This window comes from Microtus oregoni, unplaced genomic scaffold (assembly GCF_018167655.1).
Source record: "Microtus oregoni isolate MIOR12 unplaced genomic scaffold, Mior012 000044F_ref0000062, whole genome shotgun sequence".
NCBI lineage: Eukaryota > Metazoa > Chordata > Mammalia > Rodentia > Cricetidae > Microtus > Microtus oregoni.
In genome coordinates this window covers 16,460,155-16,480,292 of record NW_024543218.1, presented here as the reverse complement: position 1 = coordinate 16,480,292, position 20,138 = coordinate 16,460,155, and the positions used below count along the sequence as shown (strand labels likewise).

Here is a 20,138-nt window from a genome sequence, read left to right as displayed (position 1 = left end):
ATAACTAAACTATGCTGTAGTTATTGTTTTGAGCACTCTTATTTGGCTCTAGTCCCTCTTGACAATGTGGTTGTTATTTGTTTTCAGTTACTTGAATGACTTGGACAGAATAGCACAGCCAAATTATATCCCAACTCAGCAGGACGTCCTGAGAACCAGGGTGAAAACAACAGGAATTGTGGAGACCCATTTTACTTTTAAAGATCTTCATTTTAAGTGAGTAACTTTCAAATATATTGTTCATAAGCTTGGTTATAAAATGCATTGCTTTAGAAACAAAAGGCAAAGTAATAAATGTTTATGACATTTTTACTGTTGGGAATTTTTTTTTCAGAAGATTAGACAGATAATTGCATGGAAATGAGTGAGAACAACATTTTCAGAAGAATATTTTAACTTTTATTTAAGGAAAAATAACCAGACAAGTGCCCTTTGCCTGCTATTTTTCAGGTGCCCAAACCATAATAGTGTCTGGCTATTTTGACTAAACAGAAGATGTGTCTTTAATATATGAGCATATGTCTAACGAGAGCATCACTGTGTGTCTTTAGGTAAAATGGGAAGCTTTAGTTATAGAATATGTGCTTACTTAGAAAACTGTTTCAAGAAAGGTGTTGTGTGAATTCTAATTTGTCTTATTACTTAAAACTTTTGAATCAGATATTAGGGGATCCATGCTGAAAGATCAGAGAAGTAAAGGAGCCAGATACTAGAGAGACCTTTACCAAATCTAGACCCAGGATGGGCAAGATCCTGTCTCCATGAAATCCTCAAACTGAGTTCTTAGACTGAGTGCACTGAGCTCCTGTCTCCTCCCACCTTACATTCCCCACTCCAACAAGTGATATCCCTTCCCTTCTCTACCTTCCTAGTGCTGGGATTAAAGGTGTGAGCCATCACCACCTGGCTCCATTTCTCTTTTAAAATGTTTCAATCTTGTGTAGCCCAGGGCCACCTTGAACTCATAGAGATCCATCTGCCTCTGCCACCCGAGTCCTGTGATTAAAGGTGTTTGCCACCACTGCCTGGCCTGTATGGCTAACTAGTGGCTCCCTCGTCACTCTGATCTTCAGGCAAGCTTTATTTGTTAGATCAGAAACAAAATATCACCACACAAAGGTGCCTTTTAATTTTTTCTTGAAAAATTTCATGAAGCAAACTGATATTTGAAGTCTGGTGGGGGGCAATGTTTGTTTCAAGTGTGTCCCAGTGTGAACCTACTGCATGTGAATAGTGGTACATAATGGAGCATTAGGAATGAAAGGGTATGGGGGATGTTCCTTCCATCTCCTTCCTTGGAATGAGCCAGTTTCAGAGGAAGGCAATGAATAATCATATAGACATTCATAAAACTGTATCTTCTAATAAATAATACTTTTCAAAAACATGAGAAAGACAGGGATTGAATCCTAGCCAAACCCAAATTTTAATTTGCCAGTCCACCTCCAGTCGTAAAGCCTCCTTGGTAGTTTCTTTCATCCAGTGTTCCCTTGTCAATACCTGCTGCTGGAGTTTTATATTCATTTTTTGACCCCCATTTCTTTGCTGTATTGCTCGACTTGCTAAACCAATGCCTTCCCAGTCAGAACTGCTGAACGTGTACCCTGCTGCTCCTCATTTTGTCCACCTTACTCTCATTTAAGTAATGACGATAGAATCAAGGAAAACAAGGCTACTTATTTTACATAAATATGTATGCATGAAAACAATGACTTGGCTACAGAATCTTTTACTGAAACAAACTGCCTGTGTTTTCATAGAAATCTAAGACCACTGTGCTGTTACTTGATGTTTCAAATAATTATATACTTGTTTATGATTTTCATTATCAATCTTCCCTCCTTCATATCATGGTTCTCTATTTTGAAGCACTATACAGGAACTGGAGGAAATTGTTTTTCAATACCGCATGCTTTATGGTTAATTTCATTTAAACTGGCACATCCCCTAAGTGTTAGTTCTGTGTCCAGAGGCAAGGATCCTCTTTGATGTAAAGCTTTGGACAGCTTGCTGGGCCCCCCCTGTCACATAAACCTGATGGTAGATTACTCAGACTATATTAAATACCATGTTCCCTAGACCATATACGTAACAGCTAATTAGTAGCCCCAGAGGAAGGATACAAGCCTGGAATTAAATGTGCTGCGTGGGTTTTGTATCATTTTCCTTGGCTCAGCAGGCGGGGGTTTCCTTTGGTTGTTTCCTTAAACCAGTGTGAGTAAGATAAGTCTAGGGACACTGCAGCTATATTCATGTGTAAGTCCACGCAGGTGCCTTCATGTTCCCTCGGGACGCGACAGATCCCATGACTGAGACTGAGCAGACCCCAGCTTGTCACGACGGAAGTTATTAGAAATGAAATTTATGATAAGTCCTCCTTATGAAAACTGTTGTCATGATATTCATACCCTATGTTTTGCATTACACATTTTCTTTTCCAGGTTATTTTTAGTGCTTTATGTTTGCTTTATATAAATTCAAACTGTATATGATTAATATATATATATATATATATATATATACATACATACATACATACACCCTTTATTATACAAGATTGTTTTGACTATCCTGGGTTTTCTATTTTTCCATATGAAGTAAAGTATTGTTCTTTCAAGATCTGTGAAGAATTGTGCTGTGATTTTGATGGGAATTGCATTGTATTGCTTTTCATAAGATTGCCATTTTTACTATGCTAATACTTCCTATCCAAGAGCGTGGGAGATCTTTTCATTTTCTGATATCTTCTTCAAAATATTTTTATTTAAATACTTAAAAGTTCTTATCATACAGGTCTTTAATTTGTTTGTTTAGAGTCACAACAAGATATTTTACGTGGTTTGTGGCTTCAAACTCTACTATAGAACTATTGTAGTGAAAATAGCTTGGTATTGGTGCAAAAACAGACAGGTGAACCAATGGAATCGAATCAAAGACCCAAAGAATCCACACACCTATGAACATCTGATTTCTGAGAAAGAAACTAAAATTATACAATGAAAAAAAGAAAGCATCGTCATTCAACAAATGGTGCTAGCATAACTGAATATCTGCATGTAGAAGAATGCAGATAGGTTCATATCTTACCCCTTACATAAAACTCAAGTTCAAATGGATCCAAGGCCTCCATATAAATCCACCCACATTGAAACTAATGGTAAAGAAGGTGGGATGTATCCTTCCATTCATTGGCATAGGAGACCCCTTCCTGAACACAACACAAGCAGCACAGACACTCAGATCAACAATTAAAAAATAGGACCTCCTGAAACTGAGAAGCTTCTGTAAGGCAAAGGACACAGTCAACAAGACAAAACGGCAACCTACAGATGGGAAAAAATCTTCAACCACACACCCAACAGAGGGCAGATCTTCAAAATATACAAAGAACTCAAGAAGCTACACATCAAAATATCAAATAATCCAATTTAAAATTGGAGTACATATCTAAATAGAGAATTCTAAACAAAAAAATCTCAAATGGCTAAAAGGTACTTAAAGAACTACTCAACATTCTTAGCCATCAGAGAAATATAAATCAAAACAACTCTAAGATACCATCTTACCCCTGTCAAAATGACTAAAATTAAAAACACTAATGAAAGATTATGCTAGAGAGGATTTGGAGTAAGGGAAACACTCCTTTATTGCTGATGGAAGTGCAAACTTGTACAACTACTTTGGAAATCAGTACCATGGTTTATCAAAAAATGGGAATCAGTCTATCTCAAGACACAGCAATACTACTCTTGGGGATATACTCAAAGGATTCACATTCATACTACAAGAATATTTGTTCAACTATGTTCATAGAAGCATCATTCATAATAGCCAGAACCTGGAAACAGCCTGGATGCTCCTCAACCAAAAAATAGATAAAGTTAATGTAGTACAGTTGCACAATGGAGTACTACTCTGTGGCTTAAAAAAAATAGCATCTTTAAATTTGCATCAAATGGATGGAACTAGAAAAAAATCCAAGTGAGGTAACCCAGACCCAAAATGACAAACATGGTATGTACTCACGCATAAGTGGATATTAGACATAATGTAAAGAATAACCATCCTACAGTCCACAACCCTAGAGAATAAAGGAAACAAGGAGAACTCAAAGAAAGACATACTTGGATCCCTGTGTAGGCAGAAGTTTTTGTTCTGCCTAGTTCCACAGCCATTCAGTCACAAAGAAACACACAGAGGATTATATTAATAATAAAATATTTGGCCTATTAGCTCAGGCTTTTCATTAGTTATCTCTTACAACTTTAACCCATAATTCTTGTCTATGTTTAGCCACATGGCTTGCTACCTTTTCTCAGTGAGGCATTCTCATCTTGCTTCCTCTGCTTCTGGCTGGTGACTGACTCTCTGCCTTTCCTCTTCTGAGAATTCTCCTAATCTTGTCACCCTACCTATTCTTCCTGCCTAGCTAATGGCCAATCCGTATTTTATTAAACCAATATGAGTGTCAAATATTTACAGTGTACAAGAGCATTATCCCACAAGATTCCCCCTCCTGGAAAGAGGAAATAGAAAAGATCTCTTTAGAAAATTGGAAGCATGGGGGGAGTAGGGAGGCTGGTAGAGGAGTGGGGAGGGGATAGGGGGAGCCAGGCGGGAGAATATGAGGGATCAGGAAGGTCAAGTGGGTGAAGAACAGAGAGGGGATACAAGGAAAGAGACATCTTGATATAGAGAGCCATAATGGGGCTAGTGAGGAGACATGTGGCACTAGGAAAATTCCCAAGAATTCACAAGGATGACCTCCACTAAGAATCTAAGCAATAGTGGGGAGGGTACCTTAAGTGCCCTTCCCTTGTAATGAGATTGATGACTAATTGTCATCATAGAACCTTCATCTAGTAACAACTGATGAAAACAGATGCAGAGATCCACACATAAGCACTGGTATGGACTCCTGTTGTCCAGACATAGGGAAGAATAATATTATGAGCAATGGGGCCAAGACCATGATAGGGAAACCTACTGAAACAGCTGACCTGAGCTACTGGGAACTTACTGACTCTGTATTGACAGCTGGGGAACCTGCATAGGACCCAACTGGGCCCTCTGAATGTGCGTGGCAGTGTGGCTTGGGCAGTTTGTGGGGCCACTAGCATTGGAACCAGTATTTATCCCTTGTGCATGAACTGGCTCTTTAAAGTTTATCCCTATGAAGGGATACCTTGCTCAGCCTAGGTACAGGAGGGAGGGCCTTGGTCCTTCCGCAAGTGATGTGACAGACTTTGTTGACTCCCCATGCAGGCTTCAGCCTGCTAAGGAGTGGATGGGGGAGGGGTGGAGAGAGAACTGGAATTGGTATGGAAAATAAGATTGTTTTAAAAAGAATATATATATATATATATATATATATATATATATATATACCCTTAGCTTTTCTTCTACAACATCGTCACAGTATCTGAAAAGCTGAAGGCACAAAGGAACAAAAGGCAAAGCTAGCAGCAACTGCTGTATCATCTGTTCCACAGCCCTTGTCCACATCAGCTTGAAATGGACTAGTTTATGTTGTCATTGAAATTATCTTCTGTTTTGTTTTGCTTTGCCTGTAAAATGCTCTGGTTCAAGATTGTCATTCAAAAGAAAGATTTACTATGAATCATGGGTTAGACTGCTTCAGGTAGCTTCAGCTCTCTCCAATGATAAGGACAAAGGAACAGATTTTTTTTTAAAGATATTTTGTCAAGGAGATTGTCAGTTGGAGATTTGTTAGCAAAACAAACCATTGTCAGTTCACTTCCTAATGAAGGCTCAGTGCTCCACGCTGGGAAGTTGGAGCATCTCAGCTTGCTTCTCTCTGTCTCTCTCTGTCTCTCTCTGTCTCTCTCTCTCTCTCTCTCTCTCTCTCTCTCTCTCTCCTTGTGTGTGTGTGTGTGTGTGTGTGCTTTAAGTGAAGCCTACCTGCTAATGTCAATGTCACTGTGTTATCAGGAATTCCCAAAGAACATCAGTTCTTTTCTAATTTCTTATAATGTCCTCTACCTCGAAAGAGTGGCCATTTCCCTACTGTCTTAAGGGAAGGTGTAGACTGTTTATCTTCAATACAAATTTTATTTAGTAGGAATGATTTTGAATTCACTCTTATTGTTTCCACTTCCTTTTTTTTTTTTTTTTTTGCACCTCATAGTGGGTATATTTTTCCTTTCTACTGAATCTCTTGCCATGTAACCCTCCTGATAAATTTGTAGGTTATTAAGTAGCCATATGCAATGTCTGCTCTGGGGACATAAGTTGCAGGGGGTCTGCTTGTTGGTTCCCAGCCGCCCAGCTAGCTTACATCTGATATAACAATACAGAAATTGTATTAATTAAATCACTTCCTGGCCCATTAACTCTAACTTCTTATTGGCTAACTCTTATATCTTAATTTAGTCCATTTCTATTCATCCGTATATCACCACAAGGTTGTGGCCTACCAACAAAGTTTCAGCAGGTCTATATCCGGTGGCGGCAACTCCATGGCATCTCTCTCTTTGCCTTCCTTCTCCCAGCATTCAGTCCAGTTTTCCCAGCCTACCTAAGTTCTGCCCTATCAACAGGCCAAGGCAGTTTCTTTATTCACTAATTATAATCACGACACACAGAGGGGACTGCCACAACAGACATATCCATTTGTGTTAAAACTATGCAATGATATTTAATCTTAAAATGTTTATTGTTTGAAGACTTAAAACATATTTGCCTAACTACAAAACATCTTCAAGTCTGATTTTTCAAAAATTTTGTCTACTTAGGTTTTGTTTGTTCATTTTTTTTTTCTGCTTTGTTTTAGAGACAGGGTCTTAGTTTGTAGCCCTGGCTGGCTAGAGCTCACTATGGCTAGTCTCAGATTCATAGTGATCCGCCTGCATCTCTGCCTTTTGGAGTTCTGGATTTAAAAGGGTGCCCTGCCACATCCGCAAGTTTTTCGAGTTTTAGTGACCATGGACTAAAAAAGTGTGTTTTGGTGAGGAAATGGCTGATGGTGAAGTCATGTGGTCTAAGGAGGAATTGGAAAGCATTTCAGTTAAAACAGAAGGAATTTGGACAGTGATTACTCCACTATGTAGCTTGGTAAACCCCACTGAGATGCTTGGATATTAGCATGTTGCCTTTAATCAGGACTGCAATAACAAAATGAGTCTGTTTTTCTTTTGAAAATAATTATGTAAAGATAAAACTCCACCAATGTGACAGGTGATGGTGGCTCATGCCATTGTATTATTTCAGTCATAAGACAGTCTGGCCGTATGAAATCACTTTAACTGTGTTCAGGATAGTCTTACGTGTTTGCTACCAGAGCATACGTTTCCAAGCTTTGTCAAAGTAGTCATTTCAACATCAAATAGACCCTAGGATTTGATGAGGTTGGCTGTCACTGTGATCCTCTCAGAAAACTATTTTTACTCCAGGGGTGAGGACCCTTGAGGGACAGTGTTACAGGATGTGCTCAGTTTCACTTTTCATATAGTGACGTAGAGATAAACACAGGTTACTCTAATACTAGGTAAATGCTCTTCTTTTGGATTTGGGGCTGTAAATCACAATGATTGCTTATATATGCTTTTATAACTTTTCTTTTTCTGTGTTAAATTGGCCTGAAATGGACTAGGGCAGAAATGTACTTAGAATAAATCTACTATGAACCATTGACTGTGGTACTCTCTTAGTAATGCTCTGTATATTTCCTGTTACAATTCTTTGTCTGACTTTCACTGGTAAATGACATAGATTTTGTATTTTTATACGATTGCTTAGCAAATAGAAGATGAATTATGAGAGAATTTCTTAGAGTTTAAGTATCTAGCTATATGACTGGGCTTTTATGGTCAGGGTCTTTGTCTAATGAAAGAATTGAGCAGCTCTGGTTATTTATTTCCAGATATCGATTTCATGTATCCTTTCTGTCATAAAATTGACCTGACTTAAGAAAACCTGCCATTTCCTTTCTATAATATAAATGTGTAATAGATTTTGGGACACGCTGTTCTCTTAATGAGCTTGATAGTCATATAGAGTTAGCTGATTCTGTACTGGTCAGTCCTGGCCACTTGGTCCTAGATGATTTCAAAGGCTAAGGTAGTGCATTTCAGGAAACATTTCCTTTGACTTCACATCACAAAAACACCTAAGAAATTCAACCTGATTCTCTAGTTGTTAACAGCCTTTTCATATAAAGGAGAACAGATTTTATGAGGAATTTTTATTGTTTAAATAGATACTCAGAATTTGAGAAAAAATGTATCAAAGAATTACATTAATAACATTTTATGAATAAATAATTATGACATTTCTGAGTACCCTGATTTATATGGAATCTGAAAAGAGTAGTAAAAATAGTTAATCTGGTTATTATCTTCATTTAGCTCTTTAAATAGTTATAAATTTAAACAAAATCTGGTCACAACTATTGTTGCTCCTTGGATTTCAGGTTCTTTCTCAAAACACAGTCTCTGACCAGTGACTTCAGCATCTCCCGACTGTTGTTTCTGATTGATGCTACTTGGGAACCACTGCTGTAGAATGAATTTTCCATTTTATGACCTATGTATGAAGGACCATCATTCATTTATAATTCATAAGTTAAATAAATTGGGGAGGTTCCTTCTCTACTCAAATTATCTGACTGTCACATTATAATGAAATCTCTTTGGTTTTAACATTCCCCTGATATAGAAAGTATTTCCAAATCTTAAACACAACGTTAGTCTATTATTTCTTGAAAATGTTGAAAAGTCTTCAGTAGGCATGGTTGATTTATTTAGTAGTAAGTTCTTTGTGTATCAAATGTTGGGGACATAAACAAGCAAAGAGAGACAGTCTTTGCTTTTAAACTGTTTAAGGAAAAAGGCAGATAAATAAGCAGATATTTCATTTTTAGGAGATGGTAATTGCTAAGGCAGAAAATAGAGCTTACGAGTAAAGAATATTCTTTGCAAATAATATTATCACTCCCGGGGGTTGCCATGCAAATTGCCCAAAAATGGGTTCATGAACAAGTAAACATCATCATCCTCCTTTTTTTTTCAGGTTAGAACTGAAATCAGTGTGTTGGGAGACTGTGCTCCCTCTCAAGGCTCCAGGGAAGAATATTCCTGACCTGATTTTAGTGTCTGGTAGCTGCTGGCAATTCATGGCACACCTTGGCTTATACCTCTGCCAACTGTGCGGTCATATGTCGCTCTTTCCTGTGTGGGGGAGGAGGACTCCCTTTTGGCTTGGAGTTCATTCCTCAAGTTTGCTTTTCTGCTATTGTGTTCCTATAAGAAGGGAAGTCCACTACATACAAACTGGTGCAGATAAGCTAAGCAGCCACTTCTGCCCGTCTGTTACAGCATCACCTTCTCCACAGTGGGCATTTTCCCTTTCCTCTGAGAACTCATTAAAACTGTTTCTTAGCAGTTTGGTATTTGCATGCTGTTCATCATAGTCTATGCACTCTCTAAGACTGTAGAAACTCCGGGGGTTTTGCTTTCATCTGAATTTGAAATAAAATTAACTTTGTTGTCTATATTTCAAGAAAATCTGGTTGTTTCTTTTTATGTGAAGTAATTCAGGACACTTGAAGATGCTACTCATGTATCCAGTTCCAAGCCCCTTTTCGTTTTCACACCTGGAGATCTTTGTTACTGTATCCCCCTTTATTGGTACTTCCTTTTGTTCCACTCAGTATTCTCCAGAGAGCAGGAATGATTAAGTTGTTCGAAGGCACGGGCAGACCTGAGTTTGCAGAGCAGACTGTCAGGCTCAACTAAAAGCTGTGGTGGCATCATGAGGATATTTTCATCTCTTGTCTGAGAAACCCTAGCTTTGGTTCTAGCCCTCCTGGCTGAGTGCAGGGAGCCTCGCTACCCCATTAAGGAGAGTCTGCTTTGCTTAAAGTCAGGCATCTCTAGACGTCGACCACATCAGTAACATAGAAGCACTAGTAGGTGACTGAGTCACGGAGTGAGCAGAGCAGACAGAGAAAGTGGAGGAAGGGATGGGTTGTTCCAGATGGATGGGCGAGGCGTGCTGTGTGAAAAAACTCTCTAAGCTTATGGTAAAATTGTTTACAAATTGTATTCTTGTATTAATGTTAATGGAATTAAATCGGTTCTCCCTTTGTTCTCCTTTACACTGGGTTGCATCTTACCCCTCTACCCTCTGTTCTCCTTTTAGCCTGTCTGCTCTGATGTCTGCTGTGGTAGGATCGTTCTGCTATAGCAAACATTAACGAGCAGGTTAACATCCAGCTAAATCAAGACGGCAAAAGTGACGGCACTGGTGGACGGATTCAGATTTGGTTTTAGGCCACTGCTTCTCTGTGGGGAATTAACCAGGAGTGGCTTTAATTAGTGCGCCATTGAGATAAATGGGGCCTTTAAAATGTGCCTGTTTACGCAGTGTTTCCATTATATAAGTGGCTATTTCTAGGCAGTATAATGTAGTCTATGCAAATTTAAACTTTGGCTTAACTTCATATCCTTGCCAGGAACAGGAAGAAAAGGTCATTGGCATTATATTGTTTGATTGTGCCAGAACCATGCACACTAACCTCCCGTTGTCCATAGTTATATATTATATAATTATTGAGGAATTCTTATTTTATTGGTCTGTTACCTCTTCCCCCCGCCTCTCTCATTTTAGTCTTTAATTTAGACAAACCTCTTGGTCATTTTCTAAAATTACTTTGTCTCATAACCCTCTTCTTACTGAGATGGTTTCCCTGACGTTCCAACATCCTGCCCGAACTCATTTCTCAGTACGAACAGGGAGCCCTGTCCTGTGGCTCTATTGCTTGGAACTGGCAAGTCGAGTGTGTTTCCTTTGGTCTCCGGCTTCCTCCATTGCTTTATGTGGCTGTCAGTATTTACAAGCAGTGAGGTCCTTTAATCTGTTGCTGGTTTGATATCCTAAGTGCTTTCATGATTGTTCATGGATGTCTGTACTGTTTAAAAAAATGAATTTTAATTATTCATCACTTGTGTGTGTGTATGTGTGTGTGCACATGAACTCACACATACACACATGCCACAGAGTGCCTGTGGAAAGGACCGAAGGATTGAACTCAGGCTTCTGAGACACATCAAGGGCCCATATGTGTTGTTTGTTAAGAATATTTTTCATTTGGTTTAGAGTTACTCTTGCTGCAATCAAAGAATTTATTTAAAAAAAAATAACTTAACCCCCCACCCTGGGCCTTTGAGAAAACAAATTGGTAACATTTTTTCCCCTCCCACTCTGTCCCTTTCTTCCCATCCCACAGTCCCCAAGCTATGCGGAGCATTTCTGTTGGCGTTGCAGAACTTGTCGGGGCTTTTGAACATTGAATGTGGTGTCAAGTCATAAATCTTCCTCTTACAGAATGTTCGACGTGGGGGGACAGAGGTCAGAACGGAAGAAGTGGATCCACTGCTTCGAGGGCGTGACAGCCATCATCTTCTGTGTGGCCCTGAGTGACTACGACCTGGTTCTAGCTGAGGATGAAGAAATGGCAAGTAGAAGCACTTCTGGGGTGCAGCATGAAACGCCGGCAGCGGCAGATGTTGCCAAGAACTCTTGTGAGAAATCCAGGCTTACAAAGGAAGTGTTTGAAAGTTCAGGCTGTTCGCTGTGGCTTCTCTACTGCAGCCTGGAGGGTAGAGATGCTGGGAGGCGTAGGTGCCCACACACACACACCTGTGCATTTCCTGCATCCGCTTCAGGCTCACACTTTCTCACGAGTTACTCTGATAGCTTGTTGTTTTGATATATGCTACCCTTAATTATGTATAGAAAAATAATTTTCAAATAGCGTTTTACAAATGCATTGTTCTCCCGGGGAACCATTTTTGGATCCAGATTTAAAGTTCTGGGCCTTAAGTACAAAGAAAATTTCAAGGGGGAAGATTTCAGGTTTTTCTACATCAAGTACAAACAGCTGTTGGCCAGAAGGGAAAATACAGCGTCACGTATACATTTCTTTCATTCCTACGCTGTAAAATATGGCAGTGTCCTCTTTGAACTCAGTCCCTCAAAGGGTAGCGGATAAAACTGGAAGTCATCTTTGCTCGTATCCACAGTGTTGACCTACTTGGATTTCAGTTTGCTCAATTTAATAACTACTCTCCAAAGCGTCTTCAGCCTAGGTGATCTGCACGACAGTGACATTTCTTTGATGGGTTCAGACATGAACACCCCTGGGTTACAACATGCTACAGCAGCAGGACCTCAGGCATAAGACATTACACAGTGGGCACTGAGCCAGCGGTGATGAGGTGATACCGAGACAGTCAGCTTATCTAAAATCCAAGTTCTGCTTGTGTAGAGATGACAAAAATGTATTGCTATGGAATGCTTATAAGTTCTTGATTGGGAGACCTGACTGGATAGAGGTCTCAGTCAAGTAGACCTGGCCACCACTCATCTCAGTAGTCTAATTAGGAGGTAACTGGCTAGGAATAAGTAGAAGATATTCCTTCAGTACAGCCTTATGGGAAGAACAGGGTCTCAGCATCTTAGATGCTCATAGTTGGATAGTGAGAAAAGCTCTTGGATTCTAAATAAGGAAGAAGAAGTCGGAAGTCAAGGGGGAGGAGTATGCATCATTCCACTGTCTGGGTCAAACCCTGGTCTGCATGATCATTGTCTCAGGCCTAGCTGTGCAGGGTCTCCTGCTGGCTTCTAGAAAATTGTTGTTACTTGTAGGAAAGAAGAGAGGTTCGTTTCCCATGAGGAGGTAATAGCTTTCACTCAGGGCCAGCCTCTGTCTCAGCACAGGGAATAAACCGGCTAAGGCTTTCTTTGCTTGAGTTTGAAATCAGCCCAAGTGACTCAGACAGAGCAGGTTAAGACAAAATTGGAGATGAGATAACAGCTGGGACGTCCTTCGGGGTGTTGAACGGTTTTCAGCTGCAAAGATCTGGTCTGGTGCAATGTTTGTTCTTTTTAAAACAGTTCCCCAGTGCTTGACTGGGCATCTCTGCATCTGCTTCCATTGGTTACTGAGTGATGATGGCTCTATGGTTACAATTGGGACAGTCACCAATCTGATTACAGGAGAAGGCCAGTACAGGCACCCTCTCCACTATTGCTAGTGGTCGTAGCTGGGTCCTTGTGGATTCCTTGGAGCCTCCCTGGCACCAGGTTTCTCCCTAACCCCGAATGCCCTGCCCTATCAAGATGTCTCTTTCATTATTCTCCCTCTCTTCCAGCCCCCAATCCACCTCACACGCAACCCACATAACCTGCTTCCTCAAGTTCCCATCCCCTGCTCTCCCACCCCTGATTACCTAGGAGGTCTCTTCTATTTCTGCTTCCCAGTGAAATCCATGCAACCTGTAGCTAACCTCTCATGTTATCTAGCCTCTCTGGGGTTGTGGGTTATAGGCTGGTTATCCTATACCTTACTCCTAATATGTACTTATGAGGGAGCACACACCATGTTTGTCTTTCTGAGTCTGGGTTACCTCACTCAGAATGATTTTTTTTTTTAATTCCATACACTTGCCTGCAAATTTCATGAGGCCATTGATGTTCACCACTGAGTAATACTCCATTGTGTAATGTATCACATTTTCCTTATCTATTCTTCAATAGAGGGGCATCTAGATTGTTTCCAGGTTCTGGCTATGACAAATAATGCTGGGCAGAACTCTGGAGCCCTACTGAGGAAAGGGAGGAGGGATAGTAGGAGCCAGGGGGCGTCAAGGTCATATCAGAGGCTGGCCCTTTCTGAGTAGAGAAGGAGGAGGAGGAGGAGGAGGTGGATGGAGAGGCGGCTAGTTGGAGTGTAGGGGAGGGGGAAACAAGAGAAGAGGGACGGGAACTATGGTCAGTATGAAAACTAAAGGAAAAATGTTAATTAAATAAAAACAATCTTCCTGAAAGCCTTCGCTGCTCATGAAAATGATTTTTTTTATGTTCCAGAATCGAATGCATGAAAGCATGAAGTTGTTTGACAGTATATGTAACAACAAGTGGTTTACAGACACCTCCATTATCCTCTTCCTAAACAAGAAGGATCTCTTTGAAGAAAAAATCAAGAAGAGCCCCCTCACAATCTGCTACCCGGAATATGCAGGTATTGGACTCTTAGATTAACTTAGCAAATCATGTGTATCTAAGCGAAACTTCCCCGAAAGCATGATTTTCAGTTGTTGGCTTGAGTTTGTTGGCTTACTAATTCTTGCACTGGAGGACATAGTATTTTTCCAAACTGAACACAAATATATCTTGAAGATGCGGATGAGTTTTCTCTTGTCCGTTTTCTGGAAAAGCTTTCTGGTAATTTCCTAAGGTGATTCCATGTCTTTAATGAATTTAAAAACTGACTTGCTCATACAATAAGCTAATGACAGATTTGATGAGCAAAGATAAGATCTGTCTCTGTTCTCTATCTCGTGGCAAACACCCACACATGCTAATAAGCCCATGACGAACAATAGTAGTCACTCAGCCTAATGGACGGAGCATGACTTGAGCAGACCAGGGAAGAGGAGCCAGTAGGGCAGCTCGTCCCAGTGTTGATGCTCTGGCCAATGAGCTCCTAGAGCACAGCAGATTTGAAGGAAAGACCCAGCTTTTACAGAATTAAATCCACAATCTTGAACAAGGCAGATGCCTTTTCTAGGTTCCAGTGCCTCGTCTGTAAAGTCAGGAATTGGGATAAAGCGTTGGTTGAAATTTGGTTTAGTTCCATGGAATACATCGCGAGCTGCTATTGAACATGAGTCTGGTGTTCACGCTTGTAAGCCCCAGACATGGAAGGTGAAGCAGGGAGATTAGTACTTCAAGGCCATCTTGGGCTACGTAGTAAGTGGAAAGACAGACCAGGGTATCTGAGAACCTGTTTCCAAAACAAAAATTGAGTGCCGAGAAGAGAAATATCTACCCACTCCTGCTGTTCCAGGCTTCACGTACAAGCAAAGTAAATCAGTTTTCATATACATGTATGTATATATATATATATATATTATATATATATTAATATGACATAATTAAATATGTATTATATATATTTAAGTGAGGGGCCCTTTCCCTTCAAAAAACAAAACTGCCGTTAGTTTGTATGAACTCTAAATATAAATATTTTAACCTTTGCCTTAGTCTATTTGAAAGAACAAAAAAATTCTCAAGAACTTCGTAAAGTCTAAATAAAATCTGAGTTAGCATTACAGTGGGTGGGTTGCTAGTGAGTGTTGAGTGAGTGTCTTCACAGAGCTGATATTGGGTTTGTACTTGGCCAACCCCGTTCTGACAAGAACAAGAGCTCGGTGCAGCCACGGAGTCCAACTTCAGACCCCAGTGCATCACGCAATGTCTGCAGATCTGCCCCAGTCAAGCTGCTTTTTAATTAGAGTATCGTTGGATGCAGAAAGGAAGTGTCTTTGATAAACACTGAATATCGCATAATTATTTGATATCCCAAAGGCTAAGATTATAATTTCAAATCTGCACTACTTACTTGCTCTGTGAATGGCTCAGTTGTTTCTGGCATAGCATCAGAATCTTATGGCTATGGCTTTGTATGGATAAAGCCTGGGTGGCCCTGCCAGCCCCTTGGGTGTTTTCCTTGCAATGCACTTCCTCTCCTATCACTGAGAGCTACGGTTTCACCAAAGTCTGTCTGCAGACCTGTATTCCTTTTGCAAACTATCCTTTCATAGTTGTATTTATTCTTAACTGGGCAAAATTATGTTGTCAGCCCAAATTGCTCTCTGCAGGCCCTATTTCCTCCAGTAGAAGGTCGTGTTGTGCTAACATTATTTGTGAACTTTCTTTGACCATAACAAAGCTCTACTGAACCTATACCTAACAACTGGAATTTCTGGGTCAGAGGATGTGTGTGCTTATGCCCTGATTCTGCCAGGCCCTTTCTAAATTGTTCTTGCTCAGAGCCAGACTCAAGCCCCTCACCTAAAAGCAGGAGTAGGACATCATTTTTTTTTCTTTTTTTGGTAACTTCATAACATTTACCATATTAGAGACATGATATCGATTTTGAATAAAAATGATGACAAAAAGATGACTAATGAGAAAATATGAAGGGGGAGAGAAACGGATTCAGCTGGCATTGCTGATTCACCGCTGGGTTATCTCAATATTACTAAGCCACCATTAGGGTTCGGTGGCTTGAATTCTCCAGCGTGGGGATGTCGATGATAGACAGTGATAGAAAGGGGTCTAGCTCTTGGAAACTTACGCAGAAACGGAGCAAACATAGACTACCATGGGAAGGACTTCTTAAGGTTAAAGGTGAGTTGTGAAGAGGCGTTTACCCAGGTGTTTTTCAACTGGAAAAAGAAATCATTTTGTTCTAGAGGGTTAAGTGGAGTTATGGAGTCCCTATAGTTTTCATGCAGAAAAGTGGCCTGTGTTTAAAGGCGTATTGTACTTAACCCTATACCACTCTAACTTTTTGCATGCTTCTTTTTCTCCGTCTCAGGATCCAACACCTATGAAGAGGCAGCTGCGTATATCCAGTGTCAGTTTGAAGACCTCAATAAGCGGAAGGACACAAAGGAAATCTACACCCACTTCACGTGTGCTACGGACACCAAGAACGTGCAGTTCGTGTTTGACGCTGTCACCGACGTCATCATAAAAAATAACCTAAAAGATTGCGGCCTCTTCTAAGTGTCGCAGTTGGTAGTAACAAGCATTTTCAAACCAAATGAGTACTTCTCTATGGATCTCTCTAGACTAGAGTCTCCCAGCCACACAGAATGTAGTGTACGGCAAATGCATCCTGGACGTGACCAAAGTTGTTCTGTTTTGTGTCTTTATCTGGAAGGACTAGGACCTTTCTCAAAGGGGAAAGAGGGTCTTGCAATGTCAAAGGGAGGTGTGATGTGGAAGCTGGGCTCAAGTGTAACTGATGACTTCTGTGTAAGTGTAAATATGCAAATGTAAGATGTATTTATATCTTTTGATTTCCCATATTATGTTTAGGTTGTAAGAGTGGCAACTTACGATTCCAGTGTGATGGCTTTGGAAATAATATAACTATTAAGTACCTTGTACTGAATGACACAGAATAGCTCCGTGTTTGCCAGTTTCAAACAGCTTTATTTATGTTCGTGTCCTATGAATTTTAGGTACCATAATTAATATTAGGAAATGTCACGGCCCTTTCCTTGATTATATGTATACTTGTATTCATAAAATGTTATTTGTACAAACATTGCACAGACTATTTTAATACCACGAGCTGTCCTCTAAAGGTTCTGTGTGTCACGGGGACGTTCTTACCGAGGTTAGCACACTGCCCTTGTATCAGTTAAGCAAGCATCGTGTGCATTGACATTTTCTTTACAGGATGCATGATGTTACGATTCTACCATAAATTTGTCTGAAGAAGCTAAAGGTTCAGAATTTTGAAGATACAGGATCTTAGACTTAAAAACACTTCGCTTTTAGTCCACCACTTTGTTTCAATTGAACCTTAGTACCCGGATGGCATTTCTGCATTGCTTTTGGGTGATGCCAGATTAATTTTATACCCTTAAAAACATAGTTTATTTATGGCAAAGTTTAGGTGAGTGGTGAAAACATTTTTGTGGGTGAATTTTGAGACATTCATGTATGTATTTTCTTTGGCAAGTCCCTCATATTTAAGCATACATGATAGTTCCTTGTTTGGAAGCTAACCAGAAAATCCTCTATTACTGATAGCATACAAGCTTTGTAATTCACTAGTTTCAAGTTTATCACTTTATGTCAAAAATTGCTTCTTTTCCCTTCGATTTCCAAATTCCTTCCACTCGCCGGAATTCATATTCATTTAAAGCTACACTGTGGTTTCTGACATTAAGCGGACAGTTATACTTAGACATTGAATAGTAGTATTGAACAAGATCAGTGAGTGTGTATGTGTGTGCTTACATATCTGTTACATAAGAGCTACATACTGAACCTTGTTAGTGTCGTTTTTCTTTTCATCGTTTACAGTGTGTCCATGTGCCCTTGTGTTGGCAAAATGAGTAACATTGCCCGGCTCAGTCCCCTCTTTGACTCATCCTGTAAAGTTAAGTCTTTCTATAGACTGTACCAGCGTGCGGTTCCTCACTCGCCTCAGATGTTACCATTTCCTTAGTCTTCTTGTTGGCATGTGTGCACACGTAAGTGTATGGAGAATCATGAATTGCATTCACGTGGTTTACTTTGGGGGAAATGGTTTTCTTATTTGCAATGTCAAGAAATTATTGAGGTTATCGAAATTCCTCCCGTGTTAGTTTAGATTATTTTATGTGCCTTTCATGAAATGTACGTTTCCATTCATTTTTACTAATGGAAGACCTGTCAGACCCAGATTGTGAAGCTCTGTATGAAATTCAACCATTATCTGAATAAATTTGAATGATGGAAAATAGGGTTTAAAAACCACGAAGAAGCACATATTGGTGACCATCATTGGTGAATCCCTGAAGTCTACTCTGTGTAACTGTGCTACTAATACATCCTAATAAATTTAAATTTTTAAAATTTTACAACCCTGTTGACTGAACTCATTTTGCATTAGAACTTAGGTATCCGTGTTCGGGAGCTTCTTTTCTGTTTCCAGTGCTCTGTCTTCTTGGCTTTACTTGTCTGAGAAGTTTGAGTTTGCCCTATCTACATGTTCTTCTAAAATTTGATATAAAAATTGCCTGCATGCAAGCCCCTTATGGGAATTCAACTCCCTAGATCACCTTGCCCAAAACAAATGCTTCATCATTTTCTCTTCAATCAGTTATTACCCTTTAGCTGCTGCTATAGTTTTGCTGTTAAATGTCCTCCAAAGACCCATGTATAATTTTTTTTTTGTCCAAGGGTAGTTAGAAGGCAGGTGGTAGAATCTTGGAGAAGTTGGGGTCCTTAGGTCATGAGGGTGTCCTTTAGAAGAGGCTTGTGTGAATCTGGCCCCTTCTTGTTTTCTTTACTGCATGGCATAAGAGGTGAGTGGATTCGTTTTCCCATGTGCTTCCAGCATGACGCCTTGCCTCAGAGTTAAAACAGTGGGATCAATCTATCCAAACCCATAAGTCAAGATAAGCCCTCTCCCTTCATAAGTTTGTTATCACAGATGTGTTTTGTAATTACAGAAGCTGGATAACATACGTGCTGAGTAACAACTTCATCCAGATGCATATAATTCAGAGGTCATATGTGATTCAAGACATTTAGGAACACAGTCAAACACATAACCATTAACTTACTTAAAGCTTCATAAGAGAGAGAAAGACAGAGAAAGAGGACATTACTAAATCTTTAAGTTCAAATTGGCCATCTGGAACTCTGCATATTCTCTGTCTGCATCTCTAGTTGGGAAGTTCTTTTTCTCTGAATCATTACTAGTTTATGGTTGAAAGGGTGTTTTATCTCTTTCCCCCCTGTTTTCTTGCCTTTGTTGAGCTTCCCCTTAAAATTGTTGATGAAAGTCAGTCAACCCCTTGAAATCTAGATTGGCATGCTTAATAATAGAATTGGGACTATGTTGCCCTCTATTTTAATCCACACTAGCTCTGACTTAATATAATTGAGTATTATTGAAAGCCTCCTTGTCAAAGCCTTTCTTTCTTTGAGCTCATATCAACGTTCCAGCTTCTTTTTTATACTACGTGCAAACAGTGCCTTGTGTTTGACTGAGGCTTTCTCTAAGTGTCATGTGCATATGCTTTAAAATGCTGCCTAGGTAGTTTCTCAGAAAGATGTGAGTCTATCTCCCTCAAGATCAACTATACTACTCTGGAGCATATGCCCAAAGGAACTTTATCCTGCCACAGGGACATATGCTGTACCCTGTTCATTGCTGCTCTATTCATAACGGCCAGAAATTGAGAGTAACCTAGATGTCCCTCAACAAAAGAATGAATAAAGAAAACGTGGTACATTTGCATAGTGGACTATTAATCAGCTCTTTATAAAATGACATCATATAATTTTCAGACAAATGGATGGAAGTAGAATAAAGCATTCTGAGTAATTCAGATGCAGAAAGATAAATATGCTATATATTCACTGATATCTGGATACTAACCATTAAACAAATGTTAATCAAGCTACAATCCATAGACCCAGAAGGTTACACATAGAGGAAGGGAGGGATTGGCAGTCGGAGAGCACTTGGATCTCCCTGGGAGGGCAAAATAGAATAGATTTTGTGGATGGACTGGAATGGAGGAGGGAGGGTAGGA

The 20,138-nt window shown here is 39.9% G+C and overlaps 1 protein-coding gene across 1 annotated transcript in view; it reads left to right on the top strand.

Moving 5' to 3' along the window:
* LOC121434752 (guanine nucleotide-binding protein G(i) subunit alpha-1) overlaps positions 1-18,452 on the top strand; it is an 84,531-nt gene extending 66,079 nt beyond the window's left edge. The window contains exons 5-8 of the mRNA XM_041633706.1: positions 88-216; positions 11,347-11,476; positions 13,891-14,044; positions 16,409-18,452. Coding sequence (XP_041489640.1) covers positions 88-216; positions 11,347-11,476; positions 13,891-14,044; positions 16,409-16,599 — 604 coding nt within the window. The 3' untranslated portion in view covers positions 16,600-18,452. The remainder of the gene's footprint in view (positions 1-87; positions 217-11,346; positions 11,477-13,890; positions 14,045-16,408) is intronic.
* Positions 18,453-20,138: the final 1,686 nt, after the last annotated feature.